Genomic DNA, 13,212 nt, shown 5'->3' with positions numbered 1-13,212 from the left:
CCCACGAACTCTACATCGGACGAACCGGACGAAACCGATATTAGATAACTTCCGCTCGATATCCGATATCAAGTAACTAAAGTGCGACGAGGAAAAATTTTTTCCAAGAGTGAAAAAAGCTATAAAATAGTGCAAGAAAATTGTTAAATTTAAGTGCAACGTTTCAATAAATAATTACATGTTACGAATGCATAAGAATAAAAGCGAGCACAGCCATTTCGAACCAAATAAAACAAGTGACGCAAAAACACACACGCACACACACACACATACTCGCACATACAAATAGGCAGCCTCAATTTTTTTTTTAGAAAGTACATACATACATACGTGAGAAAAAAACAAGTTTGATTCGTGTGCGTACGCATGTCGAGTGGAGAGTAGCGGAGACACGGTTGTGGATGGCTTACAACAACAGAAAATCAAATAATGTTGGTTACAAAAATACAAGCGAAAGATATGCATATAACTCTAATTTTAACAACAAAAAAAACCATCGAGTACAACAATTACATTGGAAATTGAAATTTGTGCGACAAAAGCGAGCAACGGCAGTTTTCATCAACTGGCGGCCATATTTACAGCTAAAGCAAGAACAACAAAAACGCGATCCACGGTATTGTAAACCTACGTGACAAAAAGCAAGAGTATATAAGCGACCAGGAAGACTGAGCATGAAATAAGCGTGGATCACGAAAACATAACAAAATTTTAACATTTTTCAACAATAACTGTGAAAGTATAATACCTAATAATAATAATAATAATTAAAAAAAATAACACATTTAAAAACGAAATATTCGAAATATTATGGAAATTGCCCCATTACTTAATAACGCCGTTGTCGCAACTGCCGCCGTTGTATCCACGTCGTCGACGTCACAGCAGAAGCAACGACAGAGGCGCTCCACTGCAGCAGCAGCAGTAGTAACTACAACAACAAAAAACAACAATAATCAAAATGATAACGGTAAATAAAGCGAATACGCAAACAAACTAAACTATTTAAACGATAAGTTCAACAATAATAAAAGCTAAGCATGCACAAATGTTGTAATAAAAGCTCTTGGCAATTGCACGAACAATTCAGCAATCACCTCGACTTCTCTCCCTCTCCCTCTGCCTCTCTTCATCTGCCTACTCTTTCTAAACACACACGCTCAGCAGCGCTTATGTATTGTTTTTGCTATATTTTTATCTCTGTTTCAGTAGTTTTCCACACGCGTAGTTGTTGTTTCAATGCAGTCGCCTGCAAGTCTCAACGTGAGGTCGCTGAACTGAGGCCCACACAGCTGCCCCCTTTCCAACCCACACGGCCAATTTGTCGAGGCCAAAAAAAAATTATAAAAATAATAGCTGTAGCAACAACAAATTGTGTGTGTGTAAATAGTATTTGTTATTGTTGCGCACTGATGGATCATTGTCTCAGCTGGTATTATTATTAAAAAAAAAAAAAAGAATATACATACATATGTATACAGCAGCCTTTAAAAGCTGAAAAGAAGCACTTGAAGGTCGTTTGCTTTACTTTTTGTAGGGTAATGGGATGTGTAAATAATAGTTTTATAAAATTTTGTGTTCACATATATAATTTGTATATATTTAATAATAATTTATTTCTATATTTATTCTTAAAGTCGACAATTTGACGTTACTCGCATCGCTGACGCTGAGCAAGGTGCTTAATATAAACAATAACAGCAACATCAACAACATTAATAATGGCCAGAGCAATGATAGTGCGTTGTCTTATCAACAAATGTCAGCAGCTAAGCTGAAAGCGACAACAGCAGCAGCAATAAAACAACAACAATCAATGCTAATCATTGATAACGAAGCTGAAAAAGATGTATTAAATCAATTACTAAAAACAGGCGCGGTATTTACAACAGCAACAACGACAGCAGCATTTAATAATGATGCCACGCCTACAAGCTGCAGCGCGCCCATTGCCATTGATAAGATTACAGTACAAAAGCTGCAGCAGCAACACCAGCCACAGCAGCAGCAACTACAACAACAGCACTATCAACAACAATATGCAAATAGCGCACAAAAACAACGTCTTAACTCATCCATATCATCGACCAATTCAAGCACATCGACCAACTCATCGACGGCCAATAGCTATGGCAGCTCCTATTCCTCCATCGAAGATACGACAAAGGCGCTCTCAGCAACAACAACAGCAGCAGCAGTAGCAACAGTAGACACTATTAAGGCGTCCAGCATTAAATTGCCAGAGAAATCGAAAATTCCGTCCGATATACTCGACGATCTGGCAAGTCGTTTTATCATCAATGTGCCGGACATCGAGCTCAACAATTTAATACGCATTTGTTTCCAAATTGAGCTGGCCCATTGGTTCTACTTGGACTTTTTCTGTGCGCCCGAAGATGGAGATCAAGTAACGCCGCAACAACTAAAACAAAAACGCAAGCTGCCCATTGTTGGCATCAAGCAATTTGCCATGCAGATATTTCAGGTAAGTTGTTTATAGCAAGTTAATAACGCCGTTTAAATAATTTCGAATCCTTGTGCAGCACATTCCCTTTTTGAACAAGCATTTTGGCACTGTGGATCAAATCTTGACAGAGTGGAAGAGTTATAAATCGTCAGTGCCCACATATGGCGCCATACTTGTATCGGAGGATCTCAATCAGTGTTTGCTGGTGCAATCATACTTTGCTCGCAACTCTTGGGGCTTTCCCAAGGGTAAAATCAACGAAACCGAAGACCCCGCACATTGTGCTACCAGAGAAGTAAGTAAACACATCGAGTGACTAAACTTTGACGCAAATGAAACTTTTTGTATTTGCATAGGTATATGAGGAGACTGGCTTTGATATAACGCACCTCATTGATGCTGATGATTATATTGAGGCTCAGATTAATTATCAGCTTACACGCTTGTATATAGTGCGTAATGTACCATTAAATACGCATTTTGCGCCACGCACACGCAACGAGATTAGAAGCTGTGAATGGTTTTGCATTGATGCATTGCCGATCAACAAGAACGATGCTATTTCGAAAGCCAAACTGGGCAAGAACTCAAATTCCTTTTTCATGATCATACCGTTCGTGAAGCGTTTAAAGCATTGGGTTAACGAGCGACGCAACGGCATTGAGCGGCCAGTGGTACGTCGACGTAAGGTCTCGGGACAGCAGAGTCCAAAGACTAATAACAACAATGGCAACCACATAAATGCAGAAGCATCGCCCCTAGTTCTAATAAGCAGCTGCATCAAGAAGGAAACACGTGCAGCAATTCGTCGCCAGCGGCACAAGTCAATGGGGGATTTGGATGGTGTTAAATTGAATAATCTCAATGGCAAGGGCGCTGGTACTAATGCTGTGGCTCTCACTGCAAGCAACATTAGCAATAGCAATGGCAAGCGTAATAGCAACAACAACAACATGAACGGCATTAGGCTGATGAATGCGTTGCTGGCTGCAGGCAGCAATACAGCAACAATAGCGATTGCCTCCATAACAGAGACGACGCCAACACCAACAACAAATGTGGTTGCAGCAACTAGCAAGCGTCAATTGTTTCACAGCCAAAGCCAAAACGATGAGCAGCAGCAAGTGGCAAGCAATGAGAAGGTAACAACAATAGCTGCAACGACAATTACAAACCTATTCAATGCGAAAAATTCAAAATTTCAGATTGTCAGCTCTTTTGATTTGATACGCAAGGAGAAGCAACAGCAGCAGAAGGCGGCGGCTAAGGCTCAAAAGCAGCAGCAACGATCACGCGCAAAATCGCAAAGTGATAAGCAAAGCAATCAAATGGTTGTAAAAAGCATCTTAACCAGACCCAAAGCACAGCAGCAACAGCAGCAACAACAACATCAACAACAACAACAACAACAACAACAGCAGCAGCAGCAACAACAACAAACAAAAACAACTGGCATGGATTTAATTGCCATGCTCAAAGCAGCATCAGCGGCTGCACAAAATACAGGTAATCCGGAGCAACAAAAACAACGTCCACGGCCAGCTTCAGTTACCTTGAATACGCCAGCAACAACAACAGGCACTAACAACAATAACCACAGGAGCAGCATGACTCCAGACGCCCAATTATCAAAACAACTACAGCGCATGTCATCGGGCACCAATCTGCGCATATTAAAACGCGCACAGTCTCAACAGCCGCTCACTTCACAGCAACAGCAAGAGGAGCAACAACACCAGCAACAGTTGCAACAACAAGGGCCATTAAATTTTACGCCCAACATTAATTCGTGGACGAATTTTTCATTCACCAAAAATTTTATTGCAAATGTGTTTTGCTAAATCATTGAAAGCAACATTTAAGAAAAGATTTCTCTTCCCAATAAGTTCTGAAATTTAAAATACTCTGTTTTTTCGCATTGTAAGCTAAAGGCCAGTTTATAGAAAGCATTTTGATTGAAGATCTGGCGCTCTGTTGTCGACATGTATAAGAATTGTGCAAAATTTTGTATATAGGCAGGCAATGATTGTATAAGGATTTTGTATTTAAATAACAATTTTCATACAAACTAAAAATGAAAAAAAGGAAAGCTATGATATAAGCATATAACACGTGAGTCTTCCGCTCAAGCGCACGTAACCAAAATTTTATATATATAATTTTTACAAAATCAAAATCAAACTGTAAAAAACAAAAACGCAACAGCAAGAGCAGCAGAAAGCATAGCAAAGTTTAGAAAGATAGCATTTGTATTATTTTTTTTTAGTACTTGTAAATTACACATTTGTTTGGTATTTTGGTTTAGTTTCATATTTTTATTTCTCGTGTAAGCCAAAAAGTGAGCGAAACTTAAAATCTTTTTAATTCGAGTTCCAAGCCCAGCCGTGTGCATTGTGTATTTTTAGATTAAACTTAATAGTTAACGTAAAAGTAAAAAAGAAGTGAAATGAATCGAAGCAAGGATATGTATAGAGCTGAACGTATGCAAGCATAACGTTTCTGCTTTTGGAATTCTGTACTCTATACTTTTGAAATAGTTTGTTGTATATATAGATTCGTTTATTGTGCCTCAAAACAATAAACCTTTTATATGAACAAAACAATTTAATGATAACTAACTATTGTGGCAATAAGGGAAGCACAACTAAAATGCAGTCAACTGCATGGAATTCACAGGGTCACTAATGCTGCCCAGTTCCCACCACCCAACCACTCTTTAAGATGTAAAGCATATGATATAATTGATATTGATATAGTGTATGGAGTCGCGAAGAGAATGCTTAATAATAATGAATGTAAATATTTAATTGTGATATAGTATTTCTTAGCACAATTGTGATCTTAACAAAACGGCTAGCTACTACTATTACTGTTAAAAGAAACCAAAACAAAAATGATGCAAACAAGTTTTATAAGAAATTTTAATATATTATTCAAGCAATGCAACAATCGTAAAACTTGTCCATTGCCCCGAACTCACAAAAAATTACACAACCTAAGCTAAAATGCGCTTAAAAAAAGAGAGCAAACATTTATCCAGGAAGGGGTAATAGCCAAAGTAGGCATATCCATAAGAAATAAAAGTAATATGAAAACTGTGAGAACCTTTCGTGACGCTGCAACAATTTAACGAATTTAATTAATTATGCAATCGCAATATTTTTAAACTTGAAGATCGAAATGCCAACAACAACGCCAAGCTTTAAACTTTAAACTGGCCTTTAGCAAATACATTGGTGAACCGTTGAATGAATCGAAAAATAATTTTTAATTTTAAAGCATTTTACCATTGACTTTTAAAGCTTTTCGAAAAGCCATATTAATTTTTGTATTTTACGCAGTCATATATTCATTTCCTATTTCATTATTAAAACATTATATTTGAAAAAAGAACAGTCAATGCATGTAAACTGTTCAGAGCAGCAGACAAATGTGCAATGAAATTAATAACAATATAGTTTATAAAGTTTTAGTGTCATGATTTAATTTTCTATTCTCTTTTATCTTATATCAGTCATTTTCTACAATTTCTTTGTGCATTTGTTTGTGGCCACAAACAACAAACAGCAGTAAACATTAACTGCAACAACTACAACAATAATCAATAGAACAGGCAACTCATCCCAAATAATTATTGTAACTTGCAAATATATTTGTTGTTAATCAAAGTGCAAATTGTATTAAAAACGCAATAGAAACAAATTAATGTTGAATTACCAATATGTGCAACTAAAAAAAAAAACAGATACTTTCAATATTATATAGAAATCAATGTACGTTCTCGTTTTACAAAAAATTAACTTTTAACTACAGCAGCAACACATCAAATTAAAACACATCAAATCTATTTCTAAGTACATTTTGAGTCTTGGGCACAACATTTTAAAAGAGTACGCGTCAACTCGTAACTAAACTTGCCGCAGACCCAAGTCCTTTAACTTCGTATGTACATGTGCCGCCCAAGTGCAGAGACTCGAACCATTACTATGCATTTCATAATGTTTTGAACTGTGAGACGACGTCCAAAAAAAGAAAAAAAAAACAAAAATGTATATCAAAATTGTAATTGTGTAGACTTTTAAACGATAAACGAACCAAAAATCCCAAAATCAATATAACACTATAAATTAAAATAGATTCCATTGTATTCTTCTCAACCTCAAGACAATATACGTACATTATATATTTTCTCTAAAATCTGGAAATAAAAATCTATATTTGATTGATTCATTTTGAGCCCCTGAAACCGAAACCACTTGTGTTATATTTAAAATGTCTACAAGTTTTCAGCTACACGAATATAAGAAGTCTTATACACATAATTACAGAAACCTTAAGTAATAACAATAATCAACAATATGCAGACCTGAAGAGGATACAGCAAGCTACACAAATATATCGAATGCTGTCCAGGCTGTCACACCCATTCGATGCATTGCGTCTGGAACAGAATGAGTCAAAAAGAATCTTATATTTATATTTAAAAAAACATTTCTAACATTTTTCTATTTAATTTATAGCACAAAATGTTATTGGGCAGAATGAGGACAAGATCATCATCATCAACGTAATCCGGTGCCCGGTGCTTACTGCAATAGGCTTCCCCGCTGGACTAGACCAACAGTCAACTGTTCGCAGTCCATCTGGATACTATGCTAGTTGCAATTATCTTTAGTCATCTATATTTACAATATTTCATTTATAATTAATTGCTAATAAGCACAGTACAAATATTTTGTTTGCACTAAATACTTAAAGAAATAGTTTATATTGCACGGCCGTTCATTTTAAAGAACCAACAATCAATTGTTTATTTGTTGCAGTAACTACCATTTAATCTTTTGTTTACAAAAAATTTAAACTCTCTTAGCTTGTCAGTCGATATATTACTTTACGTCATTGTTATACATAATACTATTCATATTACTTTTAAATAATAATACATTTTCTTTACTGCCAAACAATACTATATTATTATGATTATGATTACATAATTATACATCTTTGCGTGCCGCCAAATAATCTTAGTTACTCCTATTGATATTATTATTATACATAATTATATTTTTCCTATTTGTATATATGTATACAAACATAATGGGCTGAATAATAGAAAAAAATATAAATATCCAAAGTGTAACAATTATGCAAAATACGTAACTCGATAATTAGTTTTTTTTTTTTATTAACTTTACTCGAGAGGCAATTTGTTTATACAGCAATAATATTTTTCAATTTCATATTACCTTTTGATAACCGTAAAATTTAAATTTCTACCATTGCCTAAGGGAGAACGTTTCGAGTTATCTGAAGCTAATCGCGTTGTTCAGGTTACCTTTAAAAGAGGCTTTTGTACCATTGGTAAAATTATAATGATACTGTTAAGACTTTCACATTCATTCATTTTTATCTTGCTTTTGGCAAGCCTATGGAAGGCTGATGCATGCACACCAACAAGAAGAGACCTTACGATAACTGACAACGAGAATACTAATGTAGTAGTATCTAATAATACGATTGAAGTTAAGGGCAAGAACAAAAACAGGTATGTGTTTCTCAATTGATTAATACTGTAACTTTGCTTATGTGACAAATAAATACCTATGAAGATGTCCAAAATGTCCGCGATGTCCTAAATGTCCGCGATGTCCAAAATGTCCTTCATGTAATATGTGTGAGCCATGCGAGGTCGATGTGCCAGGTTGGGGTGCATATTTCTGTGTAAGACAGCGTAACACGGCTTGTGATGATAGTTGAGAGTTGAAATAAAAAATACACATGTGACTAAACGGTATTTTATTGGATAGTTTAGCAATAGGCTAGGTCCGTAGCCGATTTAATTTAGTGGCTTTTTGTGTTTATTATAATAAGTTAATCGGACTTGGCATACATTTTATATTTTTGTATCACTGCATTTGTTTACAGAATTCTTACTTTATTTTTTTTATCATCTAAGAAGTTATGCAGCTGGTTACGGCCACAATCCAGTTTATTGATTATTTTTTTTGAAGTTCTTTTTATGGCTTTCCTAACCCGTCTATAAGCCCGGATTCTTGTATCCAAGCTAGTTTTTCTTTTATGGCTAAGACATACTTTTATATACTTTTATATATATAAAATGCCTAGTTCTTAATAATAGTTAAAAATTCTATAACATATATTCGTAATAAGTACAGTGATTATGCTAATATCGGATAAACTGGTTATGCACATAAACAACTTTTAAATTATACAGCTTTCAGCTGTGAAATTTCCTTTTGTTCCCTTTATTAAACTAGAACAATTAAGTAAAGCCGTAAATAGGGGCGCTATGCAAATTACTTTTAAGAGTACGTCAATTCAAATTATTATTTCTAAAATGAAAGTCCTAATCGCAATATTATGCATCTGGCTTTTGCCAAATATATTGCAAGCTGAAGCTTGCAAAAAGTTTAATACGTTTGGTCTGCCTAGAAGTATGCGTAGAAGTATGCGTACTTATTTGAATGACAATACAAATATAATTAATAATACCAACCTTATTAGGCTTGGGTATTCTAATAAAAACAGGTGAGTGAATTTTAATTATAAGTACCTTTTTATCGGAATAATAATAAATGAATTGTACAGTTGCCCAGCTTGCCCAGCATGTGCCGCTTGTTTTGCATGTCATCCATGCGCCATGTGTCCACAGTGTTCCTCATGTCATATCACTTTGCCAAATTGGAAGATATCTAGTTGTGTCAATCTGATAAACAGATCTTGTGAAGATCTTTGAGAAGTGCATTATAATCCAAATGCAATCAATTTGATGTGTTATTTGAACTAAATATATTGTCGACAATGAAAATTAAAATCTAAATTTGAATTATGCTAATATCGGATAAACTGGCTATGCACTTAAAAAACTTCTAAACTACACAGCTTTCAGCCGTGCAAATTTCCTTTTGTTCCTTATATTAAACTAGAACAATTAAATATAGCCGTAAATAGGGGCGCTATGCAAATTACTTTTAAGAGTACGTCAATTCAAATTATTATATCTAAAATGAAAGTCCTAATCGCAATATTATGCATCTGGCTTTTGGCAAATATCTTGCAAGTTGAAGCTTGCAAAAAGCTTGATAGGTTTGGTCTGAGTAGAAGTATGCGTAAAAGTAGGCGTCACCACTTAAATGACAATGTAAATATACTTAATAATACCAACATTCTTAAGCTTGGGTATTCTAATAAAAACAGGTAAGTGAATTTTAATTATAAGTACCTTTTTATCGGAATAATAATAAATTAATTGTACAGTTGCCCAGCTTGCCCAGCATGTATCACTTGTCTTGCATGTCATCCATGCCCCATGTGTCCAGTGTGTACCAGATGTAATATCACTTTGCCAAATTGGAAAATATCTAGTTGTGTCAATCTGATAAACAGATCTTGTGAAGATCTTTGAGAAGTGCATTATAATCCAAATGCAATCAATTTGATGTGTTATTTGAACTAAATATATTGTCGACAATGAAAATTAAAATCTAAATTTGAATTATGCTAATATCGGATAAACTGGCTATGCACTTAAAAAACTTCTAAACTACACAGCTTTCAGCCGTGCAAATTTCCTTTTGTTCCTTATATTAAACTAGAACAATTAAATATAGCCGTAAATAGGGGCGCTATGCAAATTACTTTTAAGAGTTCGTCAATTCAAATTATTATTTCTAAAATGAATGTCCTAATCGCAATATCATGCATCTGGCTTTTGGCAAATATATTGCAAGTTGAAGCTTGCAAAAAGTTTAATACGTTTGGTCTGCCTAGAAGTATGCATAGAAGTATGCGTAAAAGTAGGCGTGCCCAATCGAATGACAATGCAAATATACTTAATAATACCAACATTCTTAAGCTTGGGTATTCTAATAAAAACAGGTAAGTGAATTTTAATTATAAGTACCTTTTTATCGGAATAATAATAAATGAATTGTACAGTTGCCCAGCTTGCCCAGCATGTGTCACTTGTTTTGCATGTAATCCATGCCCCATGTGTGTGTGTACCAGATGTAACGTCACTTTGCTACATTGGAAAATATCTAGTTGTGTCAATCTGATAAACAGATCTTGTGAAGATCTTTGAGAAGTGCATTATAATCCAAATGCAATCAATTTGATGTGTTATTTGAACTAAATATATTGTCGACAATGAAAATTAAAATCTAAATTTGAATGCTAAATAAAAATGGATACGAAAGCAAATCATGAAATATGATAATAAAATACAGATACTGCTAACAGAATTAAACAAAACCGAATACTGTATTCGAGCCAATTGAAAATTATGTTAGCCAAATTTTGTGTTGTATATATAGCCGCGTATCAGCATTTATTAAATATGTATTAAATTGCAGCCTTCAATAATCGTAAAATTTCAATTTGTTCCTTTTATTAAAGCAGAACATTGAAATCAAGTTAAGCTAGCGACAATATATAATTTAGCGTTATAAGAAAGTTCGAGTCAATTCCATTCATTTAATTGAAAATGAAAGTCGTTATTACAATATTATTTCTCTTGCTCTTGGCATATATCTTGGAAGTTGAATCGCATAAACGAACAACAACGAAACTCAGGAGAGGAATGATTAATGAAAATCGTATACGCAATAATAATACGATTCAATTCCTGCTAAAAAATGAAAACAGGTATGTGTATTTTACTTATACTATTTGCTTATGCTGTTATTTAATTGTTGACAAATTGATAACTGTGCAGTTGCCCACAATGTCCCGATTGTCCTGATTGTCCCGATTGTCCCGACTGTCCTCACTGTCCAAAATGTATTCAATGTAATATTACTTTGCCAAATTGGGCGGTTTACAGTTGTGTAAAAAAGAAAAACAAGGAATGTAAATAGCTCACTAACTGAAAATAAAAATATGCATATGTATATTGATGTTTCAGAAATACCACACGCAGCTTCAGACTGTGATAGCCGTGCAGTCGAAAGGGCGCGCAGTGGCGTACAGGCTGCTGCAGCTCTCCGCCGTGCTGCTCAAAGTATGCCAAGGTGCAGGGAATGTCGTTATCAATGCTCACCAGCAGCTGTTGCTGTGAGGGAGTGTAAAACTCCAGGCTGCAGTTGTTAGTATCTCTGTGGAATCTATGGATTCTGAACTCATGTTGCAGTTCGGCCTTAGCCTCTAGTCGAATATCACAGATGGGCTCCACTACAAACTTGAATCCGTCAGCGGTTACATTAGCATTGGTGCGAAAAACGACGCGCATTTTTAGGGCTTGCACCAGCAATGGCGCAGGCAGTTCGCGTCCACAGTAGGTGGCCAGTGGCTGCCAGACGCCAACACTTTGTAGCTGCAGCACCTCCAGCTGATCGTTGCTGCAGTTTGGCGACATCTCAATGAAGAATCTGTCGAGGAACTTCAGGCGCATGGTAGTCTGTGCATTGCTGCGGAACTCCCACGACAGCTCCATGTTATCTCTATAGCTACGCGCATCCACCAGCACCGGCGGCGTTGGCGCATCCCGCACCACAACAATGCTGCCCAGTCCGGCGAGAGCTTGCGCGCGAGTGAACTGCAGCTGGAACTGACTGCCGCTTGCCTTGTAGTCCGTCGCATGATAGAGCAGCCGGTACTGTGAGCTCTGCAGCCGCGTCAGATTGAGTGGCAAATTGTCGCGGCAGAGGCGCCATAGCTCATGCTCGGAGTTAACGCTGCGCAGGCTGAGATATTCACGCTCGCAGCTGTCGCTGAAGCTGGCGTTGCCCTCCAGCAGATAGTCGCTGCTTCTGCGCAACAACCAGAGGCACTCCAACTCGCCAGAGTCCTCGCGCAGCTGCGCCAACTCAATCTTACTGCCCTCCGCAATCAATTTGATGTGTTATTTGAACTAAATATATTGCCGACAATGAAAATTAAAATCTAAATTTGAATGCTAAATAAAAATGGATACGAAAGCAAATCATGAAATATGATAATAAGATACAGATACTGCTAACAGAATTAAAGAAAACCGAATACTGTATTCGAGCCAATTGAAAATTATGTTAGCCAAATTTTGCGTTGTATATATAGCCACGTGTCAGCATTTATTAAATATGTATTAAATTGCAGCCTTCAATAATCGTAAAATTTCAATTTGTTCCTTTTATTAAAGCAGAACATTGAAATCAAGTTAAAGCTAGCGACAATATATAGTTTAGCGTTATAAGAAAGTTCGAGTCAATTCCAGTCATTTAATTGAAAATGAAAGTCGTTACTACATTATTATTTCTCTTGCTCTTGGCATATATCTGGGAAGTTGAATCGCAAAGAGTAGTGTAAGTTGCATTGAAGAATTTGTTGAGCTTAGAAAACTATGTAAATATATTTAGACACACAACGACAACTACGACAAAACGAACAACAACGAAACTCAGGAAAGGGAATTTTAATGAAAATCGTATATACAATAATAATACGATTCAAGTCCAGCAAAATAATGATAACAGGTATGTGTATTTTACTTATACTATTGCTTATGCTGTTATTTAATTGTTGACAAATTGATAACTGTGCAGATGCCCACAATGTCCAGATTGTCCTGATTGTCCCGATTGTCCCGACTGTCCTCACTGTCCAAAATGTCTTAAATGTAAAATTACTTTGCCAAATTGGACGGTTTACAGTTGTGTAAAAAAGAAAAACAAGGAATGTAAGGAGCTCACTAACTGAAAATAAAAATATGCATATGTACATATATCGATGTACTTATGTATGAATGG

At 35.8% G+C, this 13,212-nt stretch overlaps 2 protein-coding genes and 1 long non-coding RNA gene across 3 annotated transcripts; 2 read left to right on the top strand and 1 right to left on the bottom strand.

The window, feature by feature from the left end:
* The first annotated feature begins 20 nt into the window (after positions 1-20).
* Positions 21-4,628, top strand: LOC108599621. Its single transcript, XM_017986580.1, has 5 exons — positions 21-970; positions 1,638-2,485; positions 2,544-2,762; positions 2,824-3,609; positions 3,673-4,628. Exons 1-5 carry the CDS (start codon positions 811-813, stop codon positions 4,306-4,308), a joined length of 2,649 nt encoding a protein of 882 aa, XP_017842069.1. The 5' UTR covers positions 21-810; the 3' UTR covers positions 4,309-4,628.
* A 6,521-nt stretch (positions 4,629-11,149) lies between these two features.
* LOC108600205 (cubilin homolog) lies at positions 11,150-12,380 on the bottom strand. Its single transcript, XM_017987621.1, has 2 exons — positions 11,529-12,380; positions 11,150-11,354 (listed from the first exon to the last, which is right to left on the bottom strand). Exons 1-2 carry the CDS (start codon positions 11,919-11,921, stop codon positions 11,307-11,309), a joined length of 441 nt encoding a protein of 146 aa, XP_017843110.1. The 5' UTR covers positions 11,922-12,380; the 3' UTR covers positions 11,150-11,306.
* A 302-nt stretch (positions 12,381-12,682) lies between these two features.
* Positions 12,683-13,210, top strand: LOC108600206. Its single transcript, XR_001915182.2, has 3 exons — positions 12,683-12,768; positions 12,823-12,939; positions 13,009-13,210. It is a non-coding gene; the product is annotated as an uncharacterized LOC108600206 (long non-coding RNA).
* Positions 13,211-13,212: the final 2 nt, after the last annotated feature.

The sequence above is a fragment of the Drosophila busckii genome, chromosome 3L, assembly GCF_011750605.1.
Source record: "Drosophila busckii strain San Diego stock center, stock number 13000-0081.31 chromosome 3L, ASM1175060v1, whole genome shotgun sequence".
NCBI classification, from domain to species: Eukaryota; Metazoa; Arthropoda; class Insecta; order Diptera; family Drosophilidae; genus Drosophila; species Drosophila busckii.
This window is presented reverse-complemented; position numbering and strand designations above follow the sequence as displayed.